This window comes from Cricetulus griseus, chromosome 9, assembly GCF_003668045.3.
Source record: "Cricetulus griseus strain 17A/GY chromosome 9, alternate assembly CriGri-PICRH-1.0, whole genome shotgun sequence".
Taxonomy (NCBI): Eukaryota; Metazoa; Chordata; class Mammalia; order Rodentia; family Cricetidae; genus Cricetulus; species Cricetulus griseus.
The window spans coordinates 10,131,635-10,156,211 of NC_048602.1; the positions used below are offsets into that span (position 1 = coordinate 10,131,635).

Consider the following 24,577-nt stretch of genomic DNA (forward strand, 5'->3'; position numbering starts at 1 on the left):
CCAAGCTGCCCTATGGCCACAGGTCAAATCATAATCCAGGCCCCTCGACCAATCCCCACTTTGCATATGCTTGTCTGCTATGGAGGAAGCCTTGCTCACTACTCACTGTCATGGTTCTCTGCCGAGCAAGTTTGTGCACCTATTTTCTTTTTTCTTTTTTAAATTTCCTGTGTGGCCGGGCGTTGGTGGCACACGCCTTTAATCCCAGCACTCGGGAGGCAGAGGCAGGTGGATCTCTGTGAGTTCGAGGCCAGCCTGGTCTACAAAAGCTAGTTCCAGGACAGCCTCCAAAGCTACACAGAGACACCCTGTCTCAAAAAGGAAGAAAAACAATTACATGTGTGTTTGGTCTGCATGTATGTCTGTGCACCGGGACTGGAGTTACATTTATGCGCTCCCATGTGGGTGCCGTGAACTGGACCTGGGTCCTCTGGAAGAGCGTTTACTGCTCTTAACCACTGAGCCATCTCTCCAGCCCTGTGCTCGTCTCTTGAGGCCAAGACCATTTCTTTTGTGAAACTTCTCTGACCATCGTTGCACAGACTCCCTGAACCTAGGATCAATAGCCCCAGGGGCCGGCCTAGAGTTTAAATTGTTTCGCTAAACCCAGGGCCTCCCGGGGGCCGGGCCTCCGAGGCTTTAAAGATGATCCCGGGCAGGTACAACTTGCATCTTAGGTGGTCTGGGTGGTGAGCAAAGCTCCAGTCCTGGTCCACGGATCCTAGTTTCCCCTTTCGCAGCCGCGTGAACCCAGTGCTGCCACCTGCTGGGCAATCAGTTCCCTATTTTTAAAAAGGCCTAACTAATTAAATACTTTTTATTTACAAAAGACAAAACCGGCTAGCGGTGGCCGGTCACAGCAGCAGTAGAAGGCAGTGGTGGAGCGAAGATCCAGCTGTCTCGGTGACAGGTGTGTGCGCGCCCCCCTCCCCCAGGCTCAGCTTTCGAGCCCTGCCCAGCCCCACCTACGGTCCCAAATAAGGCACAGCCCGCCCCCTCCCCCCCCCACCCCCCCAATCCCCCCAACCCCACCTGGGGGGCCGATGGGCCCAGAGCCCGTCCCGGAGGGAGCGCACTCATCACGGAGGCTGCGCAGATGGGAGCAAGAGGTCTTTAGTGCCGCCCCCCGCCCTGGCTCAGACGAGCGGCGCGGCGGGCGGGGTGAGGACGAGCCGGATGCGCTGCACGCACAACTCCGCGGCCTGCCGGGTCTCGCGGCACAGCGCCGCCAGGCTCAGGAAGCCGTGCGGCAGGTCCTCCACCACGTTCAGCGTCACGGGCTGGCCCAGGTCGCGCAGTCTCCGCGCGAACATGACCGAGTCGTCCAGCATGGGGTCCAGAGCGCACGCCTGCGCGGGAGGGCGCGGGAGGGCGCGGGGGTGTGGAGGAGGTGGGCAGAAGCGAGGGACCGGGGTTGGGGACGGGGTGGGGCGGAGGGAACAGGTGGGTTAGGTCAATGAAACCGAGATGCTCACCTAGCCTCGCCCCTGCCTCTCCATCCCACGCGCCCCAGCCTCCTGCGCAGCGGGTACCCGATCTGGCTCGCTTGCTCGCTCGCTCGCTGCGCTGCCCCCCCCCCTCCGCTTGCTCTTTTCCCCAGGGCACCCTCCGGGACCCCAACCCTCCGCCCTCCCGGGGCAGCCGCGTTCTCACCACGAGGTGCACAGGCGGCAGGGTCTTGAGCATGCTGTCGGGGGCCAGCAGCGGAGACATGAAGGGGTTCTTGACGATGGGTGACGAGTACAGTGGCATGTGGAGGACTCCCTGGCTTGAGCGTCTCGGGTGGAAACCGTCGGGGAAGGCCGCGCGCACGCGGGGGCCTCTGTCCACGGAGCCCACCCCGTCTTTGGCGTCAGCCTCTTCCTTCTCAGGCCGCAGAAAGAAGTTGACCTCAGAGGGTGTGGAGGGGCCCAGCGTCTCCATGGACAGCGACATCTCCGGGGTGCCTGACGTCTCTGTGTTGCCGTCTGTTGAGCTCTTAAAGCTCAAGTCATTTATCGTCAGGGTCTTCAGGGTGTCTGCGTTTAGCAAGCCCTCTGGCTGGGCCAGGGCCGCCTCAGACACACTCCTGCGCATGGACTCCGTGGAGCGCACGGTGTCTAGAGGAAGGGCAAACACAGAGGCTGCCTGAGGCCACACGATAAGCCTGGCTGTGAGCAGGGTGTGCGGATGGCAGATAGGGTAGGTCAGCAGGACAGTAGTCTTTGCAGGGAGGTTCGGGACAGCCCCCCTCCCAGACCCTAGGGTGGGGGCGGGGTTTGTGTGTCCTGGCTTGCAATCGGAAGGAAGGCTGGTAGTTTTGGGAGGCGAAGCTGTGTTGGGAGGGCAGGGTGTGCAGGTGTAAAGACTGGGAAGTGCAGGTCAGCTGACTTCTGGGCGCTTCCATCTCTCCCTCTGTATAAATGATGTCTAACTTAGCTTATAAGTTATACGGACATAAGAGCTCAGAGGGTTAGCTATCGTTTCCTCTGCTGGGATCATGATGTATCGGGATGTTTTTGTGTCTGCCGCTGAGGATCTGAGGGTCGAGCCCGGAGCTTTGCACATGCCAGCTCCCAGCCCCTCACAGGTGATGCCCTGCAGAGCTGGTATTTACACCCCTGGGCTGCTGCTAAGGTTTGACTGCCAGGCAGCATGCCTCGCTATAGTTGCCTCTGGGCTCCCCAGCAGGAGGCTCAGCCTGCCTTTTATGACCACTTGACCAAAGGGCATACACGAGGTCACACAGCTGGGCAGCTAACAGATGTTTACTCTCCAAGAGAGCTTGTATCTGTTGCCAGCCACGTGGATGTCTTTCATGTCTCTGTTTTATCCCTTTCCACTGAGCAGCCAGGCAAGCAAGTGCCCAGATGATGTTAATTTAATTGGATCTTACTGCTTACTGTTTCAGGGCTTACACTGTTTCATTTCTAACAGTGTAGCCCCGGCTTGCCCAAAATGGGATCCTCTTGCCTTAGGGGAGCAGCACTACCCATGATCCTACCCTGCAGTTGTGTTCCCACAACTTGCCTTTATCAGATGCAAACTGCACACCAATGTAAGAGTAATCACTTGGGTTCTGTGTGACCCAGAGTCACTGGGACAAAACTGCAGACATGGGACTCTAATGTTCTAGTGTCTTCCAAGAGCACCCGTGTGCCAGGCACTGTGTCGGCATTTAACACAATGGGTGTTGTAGTCCTCACTATGACCCAACTTGTACCCATTTCACAGAGGGACAGACTAAGGGTTGTAGATGCTGGTATTTCATTAACCCAGCAGCCAGTGAGGTGCTGACAGAATCAGAATCTGGGCTGGAGTGTCTGCCTTCAAGGTCACCTTTTGGGAAACCTCACTTCCAGAGCTCAATGGTCCCTTGCCTCAAATTCAATTCCTTTTTAACGTACGTGTGCGTGGGCACACACACGTGTGTATCTACATTTAACTGAAGATTCTAACATTAGAATCTTAAAGTAGGGATTGGAGAGATGGCTCAGCGGTTTCTTCCAGAGGTCCTGAGTTCAATTCCCAGCACCCACATGGTGGCTCACAACTGTCTATGGGATCTGATGCCCTCTTCTGGCATGCAGACAGAACACTGTATACATAATAAATAAATAAATCTTAAAAAAAGAACCTTAAAGTAAAACACACGTGAACTGAATAATCCTCTCTGTGATGTGTGCATGTGTGTACCAGACATCATCCTCAGGTATTGTTCTTCAGGGAACTACTCACCTTGGGTTTGTCCTTTTTATTACATTTTTATTTATTTTGTGTGGACAGTTTATAAGAATAGGTCCTTGCCTTCCACCATTGGAATCCTGGGGATTGAACTCAGGTCAGGCTTGGCAGCAGGCACTGGGCCATGTCACCAGCCCCCATGTTGTTTTTTGAGTCAGGGTCTTTCACTGACCCCAGAGCTCACTGCTTTTGCCCAGACTTGCATTCCAGCAAGTCCCAGGGATTCACCTGACTCTGCCCACCTGGTGCTGAGATTATGGTGTGCACCACCACACCTGACTTTTATATGGGTTCTGGGGGATCCGAACTCAGGTTCTCATACTTGCACAGCAAGCTCTTTGCCTCCTGACTCATTTCTCCAGCCTCCTGAAGACTGGCTTTATTGTTGTTGAGACGGGTCTCTCTATATGACCTTGGCTAGCCTGGAGTGGGAACTTGCTATGTAAATCAGGCTGGCCTTGAACTCAGAAAGATCTTGTTTCTGCTTCCCAAGTGCTAGAACTAAAGGTGTGTACCACTAAATTTGGGTGTGAGAGAGGGTCCCCCCCCCCCTTGGCAGTTCCTGGGATTGTGAGGTCCCAGTAAGTCTGGGGATTTATAGGATGCCATCTGCTGGGAAAAACCGAGGGCTTGGCTTGTTGTAGGGCCAAGGACAGAGCAAGCCAGGAAAGGTTACCTGTAGCCCCATGTGTCCTGGGTCTAATGCTGTGTCGAGGTGTCTGTCTAGGCTGTCCTGGCTGGGTGCCTTGGAACAAGCTCTAACTCACCTGCTGTGGACACTGAGGTCTTCTGGGGCTTGCGTCCGCTTAGCTCCAGGAAGGAGTTGAGCCACGAGGAGGCACCCAGGCGGAGGTCTCTGAGGAACAGGGATGTGTCCCTCTGCACCAGCCCCATCATGCCCAGTGCCTTCTGGTCTGAGTCAGAGTGGTCCTCTGTCTCTGTACCTGCACAATGCATGTGAGAGGCTGAGTTGGTCTCCTTCTAACACCCAGAACTTGGGGTCTCTGAGGCACTCAGGCCTCCAGCTGCCATGCTGAGGGCATGGACCTTACCTGAGTAGGCACTAACACACTTAGAGAGGACACTCAGTGGTAGAAGTGGGTCCATGAGACTCAGAAGACGAGAGGGAGAGGCAGAGGGCTGCAGGGTGGTGACTGGGTAGGCTGCCATGATGCCATCTGGCACCCTCACTCCATAGGCTGCTGCCCGAAGGGACACGGTGATGCAGAGGTTCCCGCCTGCACTGTCCCCTGCAAGGCATATCCTCTCTCCTGTTGAACCTAGTTGTGGGGAGAAGGGTCCACTCATAGCCTGGCATGACCTGGGAGGACTGGGCTCTCAGGTGGGTATGTAATTTCTAACATCAAGCAGAATGCTGTTTTAGTTACTGTCAAGAAACAGCATGGATTTGGACCCCATGTGGTAGGTAGTGGGCAGAGGAGAGAGAAAAAGCGCTAGGGAAGCTGGGGAGTCTGGGGGGGGGGCAGCAGCAAGGGCAGGTGGTGCGAAGGGGAGCTCAAGAGCAGGTTCCCCAAGACGGGGACATCAGAAGTTGGGAAACCAAAGGTCAGGGTTCAGACTGGGTACAGCCCCTCCCTGCTCTGTGTCTTCCTGAGATGCTGGCATTCCAAGAGGGAGGTGTGAGGACCTTCCCAATAGGTGGGCATATGAGCCAGCAGACTGGCAACGCAGGAGAGCAGGAGGAGGGCAGCTGGGGAGGAGAGGGGAGACGAGACGGGGGCAGAGATGGCATGGCCAAGATGGAAGATGGGTAGCGGGGCTAGCCCACATTAGGGTGGAGGCAGAAGACAGGCTGGATAGAGCGAGGCTGAGGCTTGAGGATTTAGGGACTTAGTGTCTCTACAGGATGGGTCAGGGGCTGAAGAAGGGTGGCCAGGGCAAGGTGGGTGGTGGTGGGGGAGCCGTGCAAGCAGGGACCTGGGTCTCACCGAGCAGGGCACAGTGCTTGACAGCCCAGCAGTAGGCGAAAAAACACTCCTCCAGCGCTCGGGGAAAGGGGGCCTCAGGGGCCAGGGAGTAGTCGATGGAGATGATGGGGACTCCTAGCTCCTGGGCCCAGGTCTTGAGGTAGGGCTCATGGGATTTGGAGGTCTGTGCCACAAAGCCACCACCATGGATGTGGACCACTAGGGCCCGTGAGCGGGGTGCTTGCTGGGGCCGTGGGCGCAGCTCCAGGCGTGGGCCCTCAGATTTGACCAGGCTGTTGAGCATCTTGCTGTCCTAGTGGTGAGGAGGGAGGGTGGTCTGTCAGGGCCTTCTTGCCCGAAGGGGGTAGGCCTGGGGCTCCAGGGTGCTGGGCTGGTGCTGCCGCTGTTCAGGGCCAGGGGCTTACCTGCCCTTCCCGAAGGTCATAGGAGATGAGCCTGGCTAGCACAGGCCCTGGGCCGGTGTGTGCCAAGGGAGGTGAGATGGTCACTGTGAGCTTGGGGTCAGAGGTTAGTGGCATCTCAAAGGCCTCGGGTGGCAGGCTGAGCAGGCGGCTTACCCTCACAGTGGTTGATGCCATGTTAGCCAGGGACTAGGGAGGGAACAGAAGGTATGCTAAGGAAGGGCTATGGGGGTGCTGGGGGCACATACCACATTCTTCCTCTCCCTAGCCCAATCCTTCCCCGTATGTGACATCCTTGGGCCGTGGCTTCACTGGATGTCTGGAAATCAGAATCGCCATCTGTAAGCATGCTGGGGGTTCTCCCCCGCTCCCGAGCTCACCGACAACACCTCGATCTCAGTGATGTTCCAGAAGGCTTTCCAGAAGTGCACGTCCAGGTTCTGGATGATACGTTCAAACTCAGCCCCACGCAACTCTGGGTCTATGGCGAATCGGCCACCAGTGAAGAGGGAACTGGCAGTTACACCTGGGGGTCAGGAGGGGTGTCAAGGAGCCCTGATGGAGACCAGGCGGCTCTGCTGGGTTAGGAAAGGGGCACAGGAGAGGATGTGGGTAGGGCCCAGCCACCACTCACTGAGGCCTGTCTCGTTGCGTTTGTAGTGTTCCCCGAAGGACACCAGCCCGATGGAGAGAGTCTGCAGGAACGGCCGGATGGCAGGTGTGAACTGCGAAGGGATGCCTGTGTCACCCAACCACCCAGGAGACACTCGGATGGGGCACAAGATGGGACAGAGAGAGGAGCAGGCACGTACATTTAGCAAGCGTTTAATGAGCTCCTATGGTGTGCTGTGGGCATCACCCTGGGCCCTTTCATGGACCTGGTGTCTGTCTTCAAAGGGAAACGAGATGATGAGCATATAAAGACATGCACGGGGGGCTGGAGAGATGGCTCAGAGGTTAGGAGCACTGATTGCTCTTCCAGAGGTCCTGAGTTCAATTCCCAGCAACCACATGGTGGCTCACAACCATCCGTTATGAGATCTGGTGCCCTCTTCTGGTGTGCAGACAGACATGGAAGCAGAATGTTGTATACATAATAAATAAAATCTTAAAAAATAAATATTAAAAAAAAGACATGTGCAGGGTAATGTCTAAATCAGCTAATGCTTTGAAGAAAGGTGCTAGGTGGATGGGCTGCAGTGATAACTATGGGCCAGGCCTGGGAGTAGGGATCTAAAAGAGGAGAGGGTCGTTCCCCGGCAGCTGAAGCTCCAGTGCTGCACGGGTAGCAGGGAAAGAAGGCTTTAATGAAGGGAGCATGGGCCAGAGGACACAATGGTTGTGTGCCTGGAGCAAAGGAAGCCAGGGATCAAGAGCAAGGGAGGCCCGAGATGCCAAGACAGCTCTTCCAGGGTCCCAGGTGGGGGACTGGGTTTCATCCAGAGCATCTGGAGGGTTGTGACCTGGGGGAGGGGGAGGTCAGAGTGCACAGGATCTTCCTGAAGTCAGAAACTCCTGGGGGGACAGGCACAGGGCAACTGAAAGCCAGAAATGGGGAAATGATCCAAGACAGGTAGAGAGAACCTGGGGAGATCAGCTGAAGCCTAGACAAGGGATAGACAGCTGTCAGAGAAGACTGAGGAGACACATGGCAGAGAGGGGACAGACAGGAAGACAGTGAGAGCAGTAGAGGAGACTCAGCCTCAGGGGGCCAAGGCAAGGAGTTAGCACAGTTCTTGTTCACTCAATAGACTGTTCCACATTATGCTGGGCTTTGGAGGGAGCAGGGACTGCACAGCATCTGAGGCCTGGGGCCTCTGCCTTCCTGGAAGCTGACATTTTAGAGGACGATGCAGCCTTGCACCTTACAGAGCTTGTGACCTTAGGAGCTGGCAGGTGGCCCAGGCTGTGCTCCTGGCCAGGGACCCAGTAGGCCAAAGAGCACAGGAGCTCCTGGCCTTTGTGGTTAGGACACTGATTCAGGCAGCCTGGAATTTCTTCCTTTCCAGTGTTGATGCCAGAACATGAAAGCAGGGAGATGGCTGGTCCTGCTGCCAGGTCAGTATTTGGAGGTTTAGTCTGGGTGAGGGGAGAGTCCCAGCAGTAACTGTGTTGGGCTGCTCAGAACCAGGAAGCCTGGGATGGTGGGCAGAGGCAGGGAAGCTGAAAGAGTGGCGGGCTCATCTCTCAGTGACGTGGGAGGAGGCCCCGAGAGGGCAGGATGGACTAAAGCTTCACACAGCTCCTGGAGTCAATGCTGATGTTCCTTGATACAGCTGGACGGGGCTGCCTGGAGCTAGCATGATCCCAGACAGGGCCAACATGGGCCTCTGTTCCAATTTTAGTTTTCTATGTCCCCAATTCATCGATTTACTTATTTTTGAGACAGGATCTTCCTATATAGCCTTGGCTTGCCTGGGACATATAATATAGCTCAAGCTAGCCTACATCTCTAAGTAACCCTGCTTCAGCCTCCTGAGGGTACTGGACTGCCTCACTTTCCGTGTGGTGACAGGCTGCATCTCTCTGAGGTGGTTTGGGGTGGGCAAAAGGCAGGACCCACAGCCAGGGTCAGAATGTCTTGTTCAGGGAAGAGACTGACAACAACCAGGCCTTCCTTGTCACCAGCTCTGATGGGTGTTTTGGTCCTGTCCTGAAGGCTGTCTAGAAATCATGTGGTTTCTATAGCAACGAAGCCCAGGTACCGATCTGACAGATCTGACATCTGTGGGCTGGCACCTTCTTCCTTCCTGTCCAGAGTCCCAGCGCACATGGCAGGGGGTGCACTCACACAGAACAGACCTTTGAGATCAATACTGATAACCCTCCTAAAGGGCTCAGATTCAGCGAACCTCAGGGGCTACAGAAGAGTGAGGGGGTTAGGGGACAGCTCAGTGAGGTGCTCACCCACCGCTCGTGAGGCTCTGGGGTCAATCTGTAACAGAGGAAGAGGAAGAGGAAGAGGAAGAGGAAAAGAAGAAGCAGCAGCAGCAGCAGCAGAAGAAGAGGAGGAGGAGGAGGAGGAGGAGGAGGAGGAGGAGCAAATGCACCTGCCCCCCCCCAATTCCTTTTGCTGAGGATTGAAGCTCTGACCTGGTGCATGCTTGACAAGTGTTTCACCACTGAGTTACAGCCCCAGCCTTTCTTGTTACTTTTGAGACAGGGTCTCCCTAAGTTACCAAGGTTGGCCTTCATGTCACTCTTTAAGCTCAGCCAGGCCTTGGACTTGCAATCCTCCTGCCTCAGCTGCCTGAGTAGAGGGGATGTAACAGGCCCGAGTTACCAGATCCAACTGGTGAGGAGCCTTCTGACACAGGGTAGATCTAGTCGTGGGTCATGAGCTGGAAACCCTCAGAGTCCAGCTCTGCGCTCCTGCCAACTCTCCCTGCCGATCTGTGGTCTGATCCCTGAATCCAGTAATTCTGATCACTGTGGTTACGCTACTTTAAGGACTGGTTACCATCCACCAGTGCCTTCACCGTGAGTCCAGAGGGAAATGGAGCTAGGAACTCACCTGGAAGCCCAGGCAGCGGCCATAGAAGCAGCCTTTATGCAGCGTGACATATTCTCGCAGGAAGTCAGCGGTGAGCCCTTCATCACCCTCAAAGAAGAGCACCCCTGGTCGGTTGATAGCCAGCAGGCGCTGGGCGTAGTAGGCCAGGGCACGGAGCTGGGTGAGAGCAGCCAGGTAGGCCTCCAGTTCTGCTAGGTTATGGCTGGCACGGAAAAAGATACTTCGGCGGTTGGAGGCCACATAGCGGGACTTGTGTAGTAAGTGTGCTAGGCAGCAACGGGCTGTGTGCACCAAGCTACGGTATCCATTGGCTGGTGTCTCTGTGTCCAGGTCAAAATGGTGTGCCACACCCAGCAGGTGGCCTAGGGTTGGCTCCAGCCCCAGTGCCTGTTCTCGAATACCTGCAAAGACACTGGACAGCCGCCGAGCTGTCTCTCCAGGGCCCTGGCTTGAGAAGAAAGCCATGTTGTCTTCTGTGAGTGTCACCAGCGACTGTGTCATTGTGCGTAGATCCATGCCGTGTGAGAATGACGAGGCTGTGGAAAGATGGAAGGTCTGCGGTTACCCTTGCCCTGTCTGGTCCAGAGGTCCAGGCCCTACCCCTCTTCTCTCGGGCCCAAGTATTCAAACCTAGGACCCTCCTTGCTTAGATCCAGGAGTGCAAAGTGGTAGCCCCCTTCTTCCTCAGGCTGAGGTATCTATTCCAAGCCTCCTCGAGCTGCAGGGGCCTTCCATTATCATGTCTCTCACACCAGGATTTTATCTCCATTCTTCCAGAAGTCTGGGGCCTCAGCCCCTTTCTGCCTAGCAGCTGAGTTGAAGCCCCTTCTCTAGCCCCTTCCTTCCTGGATCTAGGAGTCCAGTCTCCCGAGCCCCAGAGAAAACCTTGTTCCCTGGTGCTGCTCTCTACCCCAGAAGCTGGCCCACCCTCTTCCTTCTTCCTTCCAGGTATTCACAGGGTGAACTCTTTGTTTACTCTCTTTAGACTTGTCCTTCTTGTTCCGGGAAAGAAGCATGGCCAACGGTTCCACTCGTTCAAGTCCCATCCCAAGTTCCCTTTTCAGTCTCATGGTGCTGCCCACGGGCCCTCCCTTTTTAAGAGCGGTTGGAAATACACCCCAGTCCAGCCATTGCTATCTCCTGGGACTTCCCTCCCTCCACACCTAGCCCTCCGTCTGAGCTCCATCCACAATTGCAGCATTTCCGTGTCACTCCAGCCTGCCTGCAGAATTCCCTCCAAACTCCAGCTCCTTGTTTCTCTGTGGACTCCCAGACTCAGCATCCCTTCTCTAGATGGTTGCCTGGCTTTCAGACGTGCCCACCTGCCTTAGATTGCATTGTCCGACTCTCCTGCCTGAAACGGCAGTTCAGATAGCTAATACTGATCACCAGCCAGGCCCATGCTAAGGTTTGATCCCAAAGACCCAGACTTCCTTGGTTCCCATCTCTATCACTGCCAGCATCCTCTTTTCCAGGAGGGAAAGCTGAGGCTCAGTAAGAAGCCGGAGGTTGTATGGATAATGGCAGAGCCCATTTAAACCTCTGCTTCTAGGTCCCGAGTTGCCACCCATGTAGCTAGCGCTCCTCCTAGGACTCTCGGAGCTCAACTTCTGTCTGTCCTTCAAAGCCCAGCTCTGAGCTCTGCTCAGCTTCCCACATTCAGGGTCCTCTGTGATCTTCCTCCACAGTCGTGTCTCCTCAGGGTTCCCTGTTATTTAGCACATCTTAGATAAGTTGCCCTTGATCCTTTGGTGGGTTAGTGTTATAACTGTCTCAAGTGATTCTTTCCCTCCGGAAGCCGGGGGCCCCACCTGGCTCCTGGGTTCACAACACCTTGTTTCCCTAGAAGACAGTGCCTCTTCTCCCTTCCAGACCTGGGTTCTTGGGCAGTTGTCTCTCAGCTGGCCCTGCACTCACCCCTCCCTGGCCTCTTCGGACTGGAGCTCCCCAAGCTGGCACAGCAGGTCTGTGGCTAGTGCCAGTAGCAGCCTGGGGCGACAAACTGGGGGAGGGACTAGCCTGTCAGGGTGTGGCCATTCGACTCACCTCCCATCCAGAAACACAGCCCAGCGTTCAACTCCTTCCCCCTCCTGCCTGTTTGCTTACCCAGCTCAACACAGTCCTTATGTCCTTCCTTTTCAAGTCCCAGCCCGCCCCCTCCTCGCTTAGACCCAGCAGCCCATGCCCCAGCAGCCAAGTCCCAGCTTTCATCCTGAACACACTGTCCCCTCTCACCCAGCCAAGCTATCCTCCCTCTCCCCCAAGTGGATTCAGGGAGCCAAAGGCTCAGTGATGTCAGTTCCCACCCCCTAGACTGGCCCTGGCACAGATGTCCCCAGCTGTTAGGGAAAAAGAGGTGGCTAGTCCTGCTTCTTCCAAAAGCCAATTAAGGGCAGTACCAAACGCTGCAAAGGCCCTGCTGGGTGGTATTCCTTTCGTGGACATCCTTAGCTTACCTCCTAACCGCCACAGCCCATGCGGCTGCGACACTCAACCCCATGTTACGGACGGGGAGACCAAGGCTCAGGTACTTTTGCCGGGTATTCACACACTCCTTGCCCAGCCAGTTCTTCCTCGCCCTCAGCCCTGAACTGAAGGTGCCCCTCACTTGTTTCTTCCCCTCTCCAAAGCCCACCCTCACTTCCCCCAAGGCTTATTTCTACCCTAGCACGTACACATTTGCAGCCAACCCTTTACTTGTTTTCAGGTCTCTCTCCTCTAGGCCAGAAACAGATTTTTATGGAGGTGCAAAGCTCATAAAGTGGAGTATGACTATTTAGGAAGAACACAAGATTACAAATAAAAAATCAGGTGTCAGGCTTTTAAAAGGGTCTTTTGCAAATGAGAGGCCCTGAGGCTTCAGCAACAGTTGTTTGACTGTGGGTGACTCCTCAGCCTCTGTCCCTGGACTGTCATCTTGATGAAGGCCTAGCCTATGCCAGCGAATCTGTGAAGGGAAGAGGGCACGAAGGGTAGAGTGAGTGCCAAAGGCAATGGCTGGGAACTTGGGAGAGAGCTGCATTTTCCCAGGAGCAGCAAACAGATAGACACAGGGACCAGTTAAACTAAGCAGCAGCTATGGTGGGATCTGGCCCTGGTCATTTATGCTGGGTGAGTGCTGGGGTGACTTTCTCATCTGGAGGCAGCGCTTCCAGTGAGAAGCCAGATCCTCCCATGTGCTACCAGTGAGTTCCATCCTCAGCCCAGGGAAGTATTGTATGTGCACCCATGGTTCGTTCTGTGGGCTCACTCAGCTCAGCCACGCTGAGATGGTGTGTTTAGCTTTTTCTTACTGCGGTCCCTGTCACTACCCTAACCCAGTGTATGACTTCCCAAATCATACTATGCTTTGTTTCCCATGAGATTCTAGGCACCCTGAGTCCAGGGCCTTGTCTGTTGTGTTCAGCTCTTAGCCAGTGCAATTTCCCAGTTTCTAAACCTGGATTCATCCACTCCCACACTGGGTGCCTTGTATCTGCCACAGTCCCCCATGCTATGACTGCCCTCCCACCCGACATGTGAGGAACACGGGGTTGGGATTCTTACTGAAGAACACTTTTGGGAGAACAAGTGACTTGGATGAAGCAGTAGGGAAAGGGCTGGATTCCCAAGCCCTTGTGACTTCAGGACCTGCTCTTTGCCCCACTCATGACAGCTCCCTGAAGACCGGGCTGGCTAGAGACTGCCAGAATCCCAGGCAGAGGGCACTGGGGTAAGGGCATACCCAATGGGACCATGGGCGAGCACTGAAGGAATGGGGCAAAAGGTAGGGCTGAGGGGGGCATTGCAATGGGGGAAGGGGCACCTAGACAATTAGGCTTCAGCCTTTTGCTCCGGGAGACGTTTTCCCACTTTGGTGCTGGGAATCAAACTTGTACATGCTAGACAAATGTTCTGCCATTGAGCCATGCACCCAGCTCCTCCAGCCCTTTGCTCCGAGAAGCTGCTTGTCAGCTGTATTAGGCCTGGACTTTGGTTCCTGGGGATGTATTGGGGCAATATACTTTCATGTTTCTTGATATGACTGAAGGTATTTGTCCTATGCAAGTGTCATGACCTATGTGTGTTTCTTGGGAGTGCAGGCTTTTGTCTTGGATTTTCAGCTTGTATGGGGATGCGCTCATGTTTCTATGAATCCATGTCAGTTGGTGGAGTGCTTGCCTGGCTTGCACAAACCGTGGATTTGGTCCCCAGTATCAAATAGACCAAGCGTGGGGGTGCACACTTGTAATCCCAGCTCTGTGGTGTTGAGGCGAGAGGCTCTGATGTTCAAGGTCATCTTGGATTACACAGTGAGCTCAAAGCCAGTCTGGGTTATATATGCTTCCAAAACAACAACAACAAAATAACCACGAATAAAGACAACAAGAAGAGCCTGTATACATGTGTGGGTGTGTCACGGTGTCTAAGTGTGCTGACAACAGAACTCACCATTGGCTCAAGCAGAGACTTCAAGGCGTTACCTTGTCCATCTCCCTCACCCTATCCCCCTCTCAGCCATCACTCAGTCCTGAACACCTATGTCCTAGGAACCTCGGGACTCAGCGTGTCCCCACCTCCCCTGCTCTACTATAACACAACCATTTGGGTGATTGTGAGGTTCTCTGTGTGCCTCTAATTCAAGTCTGTTTCCTGCAAAGCATCCAGAGGGTCGTTTGAGAACATAAAACTCCCTTCCAGCCCTTCAATCCTTCCCCGCCTTCCTCTCAGGATAAAGTCTCAATCTTGGATATGGCCTCCCAACCCAACCGAGAGCCCACCCTGCCTGCCCAGATTCCTGTCCCCAGCCTCCCTCCAGCCAACAGCTGTCTCTGCATTGTCAGACGCTGCTCCTTCCGGAATCAAGGGTTTTGTGTGGTTTTGTTTTTTGAGACGGGGTTTCTTTGTGTAGTCCTGGCTGTCCTGGAACTTGCTTTGTAGACCAGGCTGGCCTCGAATTCACAAAGTTCCCCTTGCCTCTGCATCCCGAGTCCTGAGATTACAGGCATGTGCCACCACCACCAGCTAGCACCAGGGGTTTTGCTCGTGCTGTTTTCTGTTTTCCCTCCCTACCTTGTTTAGTGGTTAACGCCTGCCCACTCATGAGTTTGACATCACCCCCTTGGAAAAGCTCCCCATGATCATTTTCTCAGGGTCTGGAAGACAGGATATACTTTCTCATGTATTCCAGGTTGGCCTCAGACTAAGTGGTCACGGATGACCTTAAACTTCTTTCTGATCCTCCTGCCTCCACCAATCGACCTCTGAATCATGGGTGCATGCCCCATGCCTAACTGATGGGTCCTGGGCTTTGTGCATGCTGGACAAGCTGCATTTTCAGCTCTGGGATTTTTCCTCTTACTGTATTTATCACATTGACTTGTTTACAACAGACTTTTTAAAATGGGTAGGGGGAGAGGTTGAGACAGTCTCACTCTGTAGTAGTCTTGACTGGCCGGCAACTCACTACATAGTCCAGGCTTGCTGTGAACTAATGGTGATCCTCCTGACTCAGGCATCCCAAGTACTGGGATCAGAGTTGTGTGTCACGTGCCTGGCAATGACAATAGTCTTATTAATATCTGTGTCCCTAGATGTACTGAATCTGTCCTGCTAGTCACAGAAAGCCTAGATATTGAGTGACTGTCTGGAGATTAAACCTTTGTGACTAGAGCCATTTAGATCCAGAATTAAGGTCGGGGCATACAGCAGTTTTCACCACACTCACTGCCTGCCCTGACAAGGCTGAAGGTGTCTCTCTGCCTTCACTGGACAGGTAAGGAAGCCCAGCTGGCTGAGTGCCCCTGTGTGTCGTCACTTGGGAAATGGGCTGACGATAATGACAGCAGTCTCATCCAGTTACTGGCAAGATCACACGGATAAAAGACTGCTCCAGCCAGTCAGGATACCCTTGGGGCAGGGGTGGGATCGGATTCACAGGTCTGAGGCCTGGCACCAGGAAGGGCCTCAGGAAATGACAAGCAATTCATGCCTTTGTGAGTAGGCCTGACTGGGCCCTGTGCAAGGAGCCTTACTCAAGCAGATTCCTTCTGACTCTTCAGGACACTAGGGCAGTTTGGCTATTAATAGCCATATGTCATGCTTCACAAATTCCTTCAGTTATCAATCTAATAAATATTTGCATGCCTCGTGTGTTTGGCATTCTAGGTAAACAAGGGCCGGACAGAACTCCACTCTTAGGGAGCTCAGTGTTTAGCAGAGACAGACAGTATATCCACCCCCACCTCTCCTGGCTTACTGTGTGTCAAGGGAAGGGGGCCTGTTGTTTATTACTTCACAGATCATAGCAGTTTAAGACACAGGTCCCAAACTGTATCTTTGTTGTGGGACAGGACACTCTTCTGCATCCAGCTTGAGCTCCAACCTGTCTGGGCCAGTATACTAGTCTCTGGCCTTGACTGTAATGTACCCTGGTCTACCAAGGTGGGGCTGGGGAGCCATGTCAGTTTTTTTTTTTTTAATTTTTAAAAATTTTTGCCTGCAAAGGAATCTCTCTCTGGGACTGATGGAGACACATGGGCTGCAGGTGGAGGTGCATGGTGGCACACTTGATAGCTAATTCACCAGGCCCTAGGTTTGGCTATAAGCAGCACCACAAAATGGACAAGACTGATAACCTAGCCAGGACTTAATGCCTGCTCTGACTGAGCCTTGCAACATCTATGGTTGGTCTGCCACTGTTTCTCCAGCCTTCTAGGTCCCGGGAAGCTAGACAATAGCATAGCCTTGTCCCCTCTCCCTAGGGAAGGTGTGAAGGTGCAAAGCCACCGTTAAAAGCTCTCTTTTGGAAGTCGTGAGAGCCGGGAGAGTCGCCCCAGGGTTACTGGGCTGACGATGGTCGATTGCCAGTGAGCAAACGGATGGACTGACTGACGGATCTGCGGAAGAAGGGGTTGCGAGCAGCTTTTTTTTTTTTTTTCTTTTTTTCAAGTTACCGGTACCCCTTCCACGTACCTATCGTCGTAAGTGTATACTTGCTTCTGTTTCGGTAAAGCCGGCTAAACTCTTTCCCCATTATTGTCTTAAGAAGAGTGCGGGACACGTGCAAATCTGAACCTTTTCCCAGGCTGGAAGCACGAAGGGCGCCGCAGCTGTTGTTCGCGGCCACACGGAGGGTAGCGAGGCCAAGCGGGAGCCCCATCTATTGCGGACGCTCCTCCCGGGGCCTCAGTGGGGCAGCCGGTAGTCCTTACATCATCACCCCCTTCTCACGAAGGACGCGGTCCCCGCCCGCCGCACCCCCCCCCAGCGGGACGGCAGTGGGCCAGCCCGCGGATCGCCCCCCGCCCGCCCGCCCGCCCCCCGCGTGGGAATGGGTCGGCCCACCCCGGCCCCCGCAGCTTGTGCGAGCCTGCTTCCGAGCTGCCTGCCACGGCTCACCTCTGAGCTTGCCTTTCCGCCACCGCCGGCGACTGCGGCTCTTGGAGCCTGCTCCGGCCTGCTTGGAGGTCTGGGCCCCCGCCTGGGCCCCCGATCGCACCGCGGGCTCCATCACTTCTCCTCCGCCGCCCCGGCGCGGCACGGCGCGGGGCCCGGGTCCAGCCGTCGAGCCCCGCCCACGGCTACAGTCAATCCCCGTTCCACGCCACCGCCCGGCCCCTCAGCCCTCCAATCCCGGCTCGCTCCCCGCCGGGCCCCGCCCCCAAGGGGCGGTCCCGCAGGCCTCGGCCCGCCCACTCGGCGCAGGTTAAAGGAACCGCAGCCAACCCCAGCAGGGACAACAAACTGCCAGCGCGGAGGCGGCGCCGGGCGTCCCCGGGGCAGGGGCAGCGGGGAGGGGCGCCGCCGGCACCCGACGGCCTCCTCCCCGGGCGCCTCGGGGGGGCGCGGAGCCTCGCCGCGCCCGTCACCCCGCCGTGAACTCGGCCCGCGGAGCCGCCAGAACGAGCGGCCGGGGCCCGGCCGGGCCGAGCGCGGCCTACGGGTGGGCGTGGCCGGCATGGGGGCGTGGCCGCGCTGGTAGCCGTTAGGAAAGCCCCGCCCCTTTCTCCGCCCCCTACTCGCGCTCCCCTTGCTTTTGAGACGGAGCTGAGCGGAGGCTTCCAGTCAGAGTCTCTGTGTGTCTGTCTGTGTCTGTGTGTGTGCCACACACATGCGCACACATGTACACACACATGTACACACAATACATGCATACCCACGCGCGCGCACACACACACACACATGCGCACACACACATACACATGCGCACACACACATACACATGCGCACACATGTACACACACATGTACACACACATACATGCATACACACGCGCGCACACACACACACACATGCGCACACACACATACACATGCGCACACATGGACACACACATGTACACACAATACATGCATATACACACGCGCACACACATACACACATGCGCACACACATACACATGCGCACACATGTACACACACATGTACACACACATACATGCATACACACGCGCGCACACACACACACATGCGCACACACACATACACATGCGCACACATGTACACACACATGTACACACACATGTACACACACATACATGCATATACACGCGCGCACACACACACACATGCGCACACACACATACACATGCGCACACATGTACACACACATGTACACACAATACATGCATATACACACGCGCACACACATACACACATGCGCACACACATACACATGCGCACACATGTACACACACATGTACACACAATACATGCATATACACACGCGCGCACACACATACACACATGCGAGCACACACATACACACATGCGCACACACATACACATGCGCACACATGTACACACACATGTACACACAATACATGCATACACACGCGCGCACACACACACACACATGCGCGCACACACATACACACATGCGCACACACATACACATGCGCACACATGTACACACACATGTACACACACATACATGCATATACACACGCGCACACACATACACACATGCGCACACACATACACATGCGCACACATGTACACACACATGTACACACATACATGCATATACACGCGCGCACACACATACACACATGCGCGCACACACACATACACACACGTATACATGCATATACACACGCATATACACAAATGCGCACACACACACATGTACACACATACATGCATATACACGCGCGCACACGCACATACAGGTACACACAGGCATACACAATACACACGCATATACACACGCGCGCACACACATGCGTACACACACATATACATGCATATACACGCGCACACACATACACACAGGTACACACAGGCATACACAATACACATGCATATACACAAATGCGCACACACACACATGTACACACATATACATGCATGTACACGCGCACACACATACACACAGGTACACACAGGCATACACAATACACACGCATATACACACGCGCGCACACACATGCGTACACACACATATACATGCATATACACGCGCACACACATACACACAGGTACACACAGGCATACACAATACACACGCATATACACAAATGCGCACACACACACATGTACACACATATACATGCATGTACACGCGCACACACATACACACAGGTACACACAGGCATACACAATACACACGCATATACACACGCGCGCACACACATGCGTACACACACATATACATGCATATACACGCGCACACACATACACACAGGTACACACAGGCATACACAATACACACGCATATACACAAATGCGCACACACACACATGTACACACACATACATGCATATACACGCGCGCACACACACACACACATGCGCACACACACACACATGCGCACACATGTACACACACATACATGCATATACACACGCGCACACACATACACACATGCGCACACACATACACACATGCGCACACATGTACACACACATGTACACACACATACATGCATACACACGCGCGCACACACACACACATGCGCACACACACATACACATGCGCACACATGTACACACACATGTACACACACATACATGCATATACACGCGCGCACACACATACACACATGCGCACACACATACACATGCGCACACATGTACACACACATGTACACACACATACATGCATATACACACGCGCACACACATACACACATGCGCACACACATACACATGCGCACACATGTACACACACATGTACACACACATACATGCATATACACGCGCGCACACACATACACACATGCGCGCACACACACATACACACACGTATACATGCATATACACACGCATATACACAAATGCGCACACACACACATGTACACACATACATGCATATACACGCGCGCACACGCACATACAGGTACACACAGGCATACACAATACACACGCATATACACACGCGCGCACACACATGCGTACACACACATATACATGCATATACACGCGCACACACACACAGGTACACACAGGCATACACAATACACACGCATATACACAAATGCGCACACACACACATGTACACACATACATGCATATACACGCGCGCACACGCACATACAGGTACACACAGGCATACACAATACACACGCATATACACACGCGCGCACACACATGCGTACACACACATATACATGCATATACACGCGCACACACATACACACAGGTACACACAGGCATACACAATACACACGCATATACACAAATGCGCACACACACACATGTACACACATATACATGCATGTACACGCGCACACACATACAGGTACACACAGGCATACACAATACACACGCATATACACACGCGCGCACACACATGCGTACACACAATATACATGCATATACACGCGCACACACATACACACAGGTACACACAGGCATACACAATACACACGCATATACACAAATGCGCACACACACATGTACACACATATACATGCATGTACACGCGCACACACACATACACACGCGCGCACACACATACACACGCATACACAATACACACACGCGCACACACACACATGTACACACATATACATGCATGTACACGCACACACACATACACACGCGCGCACACACATACACACGCATACACAATACACACACGCGCGCACACACACATGTACACACATACATGCATGTACACGTGCACACACACATACACGCGCGCGCACACACACACATACACACGCATACACAATACACACGCATATACACGCGCGCGCACACATGCACACATGCACACATGCACACATGCACACATGCATATGCACACACATGCACTCGCGCACACACACGCACACATTCACATACGCACACACATACGCACACGCACATATGCATGCACACGCGCACATACGCGCACACACCCATACACGCGCGAGCACACGCACACACATGTACCCGCACGCGCGCACACATGTACACACGCGCGCGCACACGCGCACACGCATGCAAACGCGCACAGACACGCGCGCGCAAACACGCACGCACTACACACGCGCACACGCATATACACACGCACATGCGCGCGCTCCCCCTCCGCGTGCTCCTGCTGCCCTGTGTCTCCAGGGTTCTCTGTCCTCCTCAGAACCTCCCGGGAAAAGGCGGGAAACCCAGGAGGCCCGAGGCTCGCATATGCGCAGGCGCGCGGCTGCCAGCGCCTCTCCTCAGCAGCTTCTGGGGTAGCGCGTGCGCACCTGGACTGTCTCTCAGAGCGAGCGAGCCCTGCTGTGAGATGCCTGTCATCTCCTCAGAGGAGCCTCCTCGGGCGGGCACCTGGCCACGGACCCCTCTCCCAGTCCGCCGCCGTCAGTCAGTCAGTCAGTCAGGCAGGCAGTCAGGCAGGCAGTCAGGCAGTCAGGCAGTCAGGCAGTCAGTCACTCAGGCAGTCAGTCAGTCAGTCACTCAGGCAGGCAGTCAGTCAGGCAGTCAGGCAGGCAGGCAGGCAGGCAGTCAGTCAGTCAGTCAGTCAGTCAGTCAGGCAGTCAGGCAGGCAGTCAGTCAGTCACTCAGGCAGGCAGTCAGTCAGTCAGTCAGGCAGGCAGGCAGGCAGTCAGTCAGTCAGTCAGTCAGTCAGTCAGGCAGTCAGTCAGGCAGGCAGGCAGTCAGTCAGGCAGTCAGTCAGTCACTCAGGCAGTCAGTCAGTCAGTCAGTCAGTCACTCAGGCAGTCAGTCAGGCAGACAGGCAGTCAGTCAGTCAGTCAGTCACTCAGGTAGTCAGACAGTCAGTCAGTCAGTCAGTCAGTCAGTCAGTCAGTCAGTCAGGGAGTCAGTCAGTCAGTCACTCAGTCAGTCAGGCAGGCAGTCAGTCAGTCAGTCAGGTAGTCAGTCAGTCAGTCAGTCAGTCAGTCAGGCAGGCAGTCAGTCAGTCAGTCAGGCAGGCAGGCAGACAGTCAGTCAGTCAGTCAGTCAGTCAGGCAGGCAGGCAGGCAGGCAGGCAGACAGGCAGTCAGGCAGGCAGGCAGTCAGGCAGTCATCCCACCGCACCGAGGTGGCACGGGCCGGGGCTGTGAATGCCCAGCCGGATGTTGAGCTGGTCTACACCACTCCAAAGGTAATCTCCCTCCACCCCAGCACGCTGGGGCTGCGGCTGAGCTGCATGTCTGCCCACAGCTAGGACTCTGCCGTTTGTTTTTTTTCTTCCCACTATGAATGAATAGTAGGAGGGTGGTTTCGTTTACCCGACTCTTGAGTTAGGGCTCTCTCCTACTTCAATCTGATTCTCTACAAATCCGGGTTTTTTTGGGGGTGGGGGGCGGCCTGAGGGGTGGGGTGGGGTGGGGGCAGCCTGAGGGGTGGGGTGGGGTGTAAAGGGGAAAAAACCCTTATTTTCAGTCCTGAGTTTGCTGTTTCCAAACTGCAGGGCCCTGGTGCAAAGCCCTTCATTCTTATGCCTCGGTACCCCTCTCTACAGACTGGGGGTTGGGGGGCTGAGGGGTTGTTGCTCTCTTCGTTCCACAGGATCGTGGAGAGATGACCTGAGCTTTATAACCCCACATACAAAATAATTCTTGGCACTGGTAACTGACAGGTCCTGGAAGGCCGCAGTCTTCCAGGTTCACACTCACCTGTGTCCCAGTACTGTTTGTGGTTCTGGAGGCTGCCTTTCTTGCCCTGTGGTGATTTCCCGCCATATCCGGGCACCTTTTCACAATCGGCTTTCTTTTTGAAGGGTAGTGGCATTCCCAGAATCACCATTCCAGCCTTTGGCTCTGGAAGATTTGCCTTTGAAGATGAACTCACATGTTCCTCTGTGTCAGACTCTGTAATCCAGTCAAAAAATGTCTTCCACTCCTGGGTCGTCCGCTGTATGGACAGCTCATGCAGTCTCGTTAAAAACCCGGATTCCATCAGGGACCCCTGCTTGGGTTTGGCCTCTGGGACGAGAGGAGTCTGCGGGGCTGTGGGGTCTGTGTGTTCCAGTGTCTCTTGGGATGCAGAGTAAATCTGGGCAGGGGGGTTCTGTTGGGGTCCAGGTCCAGCCTGGGCTGCAGAGGCAGCCTCCGCTTCGTGTGGCTCTTCAGGTGGCTTTGCAGGCCCAGGTCCTCTCATCCACACATGTTCTTCTCTGAGTTGTGGTTCCTGTTGAGCTGTGGACACCTTTTCTGCCTCTGGTCCCCCGAGGGAGGCAGCTCCCTGTTGATCCAAGGGCGGTTTCTGGCTGGCAGCTGATTGCTGGGGTGCAGGGGAGGCAAACGGGGCAAGGATTTTTTGGAGCACAGGAGATTTTTGTGGCACCCTTGGTTCCTGCTGGAATCCAGCTCCATGTTGGGCAGCGGGTTCTTGTGGGAGACTTTGTTTCTGTGGGGTATCAAATTCCGGCAGCATCTTTGGTCCAGGGTGCTCTGTGGGGGTTGTTTCTGGCCCACGGTCTGGCTGGATGATGGGTCTCTGCTGTGTCTCAGGTTTCCATTCTGGCCTAGATGCTAAGGCAGAATCTGGCTCCGCAGTTGGTATTTCCCTCGTGAAAGAAGTTGGTCTCCGGGGCTTCATCCTTGTGCCTCTACCCCTCAGGCTTCCCTCCTCACAGATCTTTCATGATGGCACCTCCCTTTGGGCTCTGATCCTTCGTCCTGGCATTCCTGGTCTTCCTTACGGCTGGCCCGTGCGTTTATCACTGCCACTCCCACCCTGCCCAACTCCGGCCAAGTGACCACTTGGTGCCTCTTACTTTGGGAGAGGGATTAGGACTAAGGAGGAGGCTTGTGTGCCCAGTGCTGTCTGACAAGAAGGGAGGGGCTTGCCCTCTTGAGTCATAAATAGTGCCCCACCCCATTCACCACTCAGTCAAAATGGCCAAGAGCCCTTCTCAGGAGACGTCTTAATCTAGTCTTTTATTTCACCTGGGAGGATTCCAGATGAGCTGCACCAGTGAGTGTTCTCTGCCCACAGAGATGGGGACTCATGTAGCCCAGGCTGGCCTCAAACTCCTGATCCTCTTGTCTCCGTTTCCCAAGTTCCGTGAGCACAGGTGGGTGTCCCCTACTTCCGTCTCCCCCTGCTCCTGACACAAGAAGAATACCCGAGGAGTCTCTTTACTTAAGGAATGCTTTCCTCTTCATTAATTCTTACAGCTAGTTTCCAGTTGCTCATCTCATACCCATGCTGACAAGTTCATTTGCATAGGTCAAAGCCCTTTTGAATTTAGGCTGAGACCCTTCATACCATCGCTATAGCCTCGAACCGTGTCTCTACATTTATGTCTCTTGTATTGCATTAGAAACCCACGGGATGCAGTGATGACAACGGGGGTGATGATGACAGGGATCGTAAACACCAAAGGCTGTCTAGATGCTAAGAAAAGCAATTCCTAACCCTCTATTATTCTAGTCAGCTAGTATCTGATGAAGTGCTTTGCCTGCCTTCCACGTCCTATCCAGATGTTACACCTTAGAATGAGTGACAGAGCAATCAGACAATGGAGAGGGGAAGAGGGTCAAGAAGGGAGCAGAGTGTGTAGAATCTGGGCAAAGGGTGACATGTGGATTGAATGTGAGTGGCCAGACACCATTTGACTGAAATAACTGATATT

At 54.4% G+C, this 24,577-nt stretch overlaps 1 protein-coding gene across 2 annotated transcripts; it reads right to left on the minus strand.

Moving 5' to 3' along the window:
* Window positions 1–1,097: 1,097 nt before the first annotated feature.
* Lipe (lipase E, hormone sensitive type) lies at window positions 1,098–23,538 on the minus strand. Of its 2 annotated transcripts, none has more exons than XM_027430324.2 (10): window positions 22,614–23,538; window positions 9,588–10,123; window positions 6,708–6,798; window positions 6,454–6,599; window positions 6,077–6,262; window positions 5,673–5,964; window positions 4,776–5,003; window positions 4,491–4,667; window positions 1,654–2,099; window positions 1,098–1,349 (listed from the first exon to the last, which is right to left on the minus strand). In XM_027430324.2, the coding sequence occupies exons 1-10, from the start codon at window positions 23,536–23,538 to the stop codon at window positions 1,137–1,139; spliced, it is 3,240 nt and encodes a 1,079-aa protein (XP_027286125.1). In that variant the 3' UTR covers window positions 1,098–1,136. The 2 variants fall into 2 exon arrangements, with proteins under 2 accessions (XP_027286125.1, XP_027286126.1); XM_027430325.2 differs by lacking the exon at window positions 22,614–23,538 and adding an exon at window positions 16,968–17,391.
* Window positions 23,539–24,577: the final 1,039 nt, after the last annotated feature.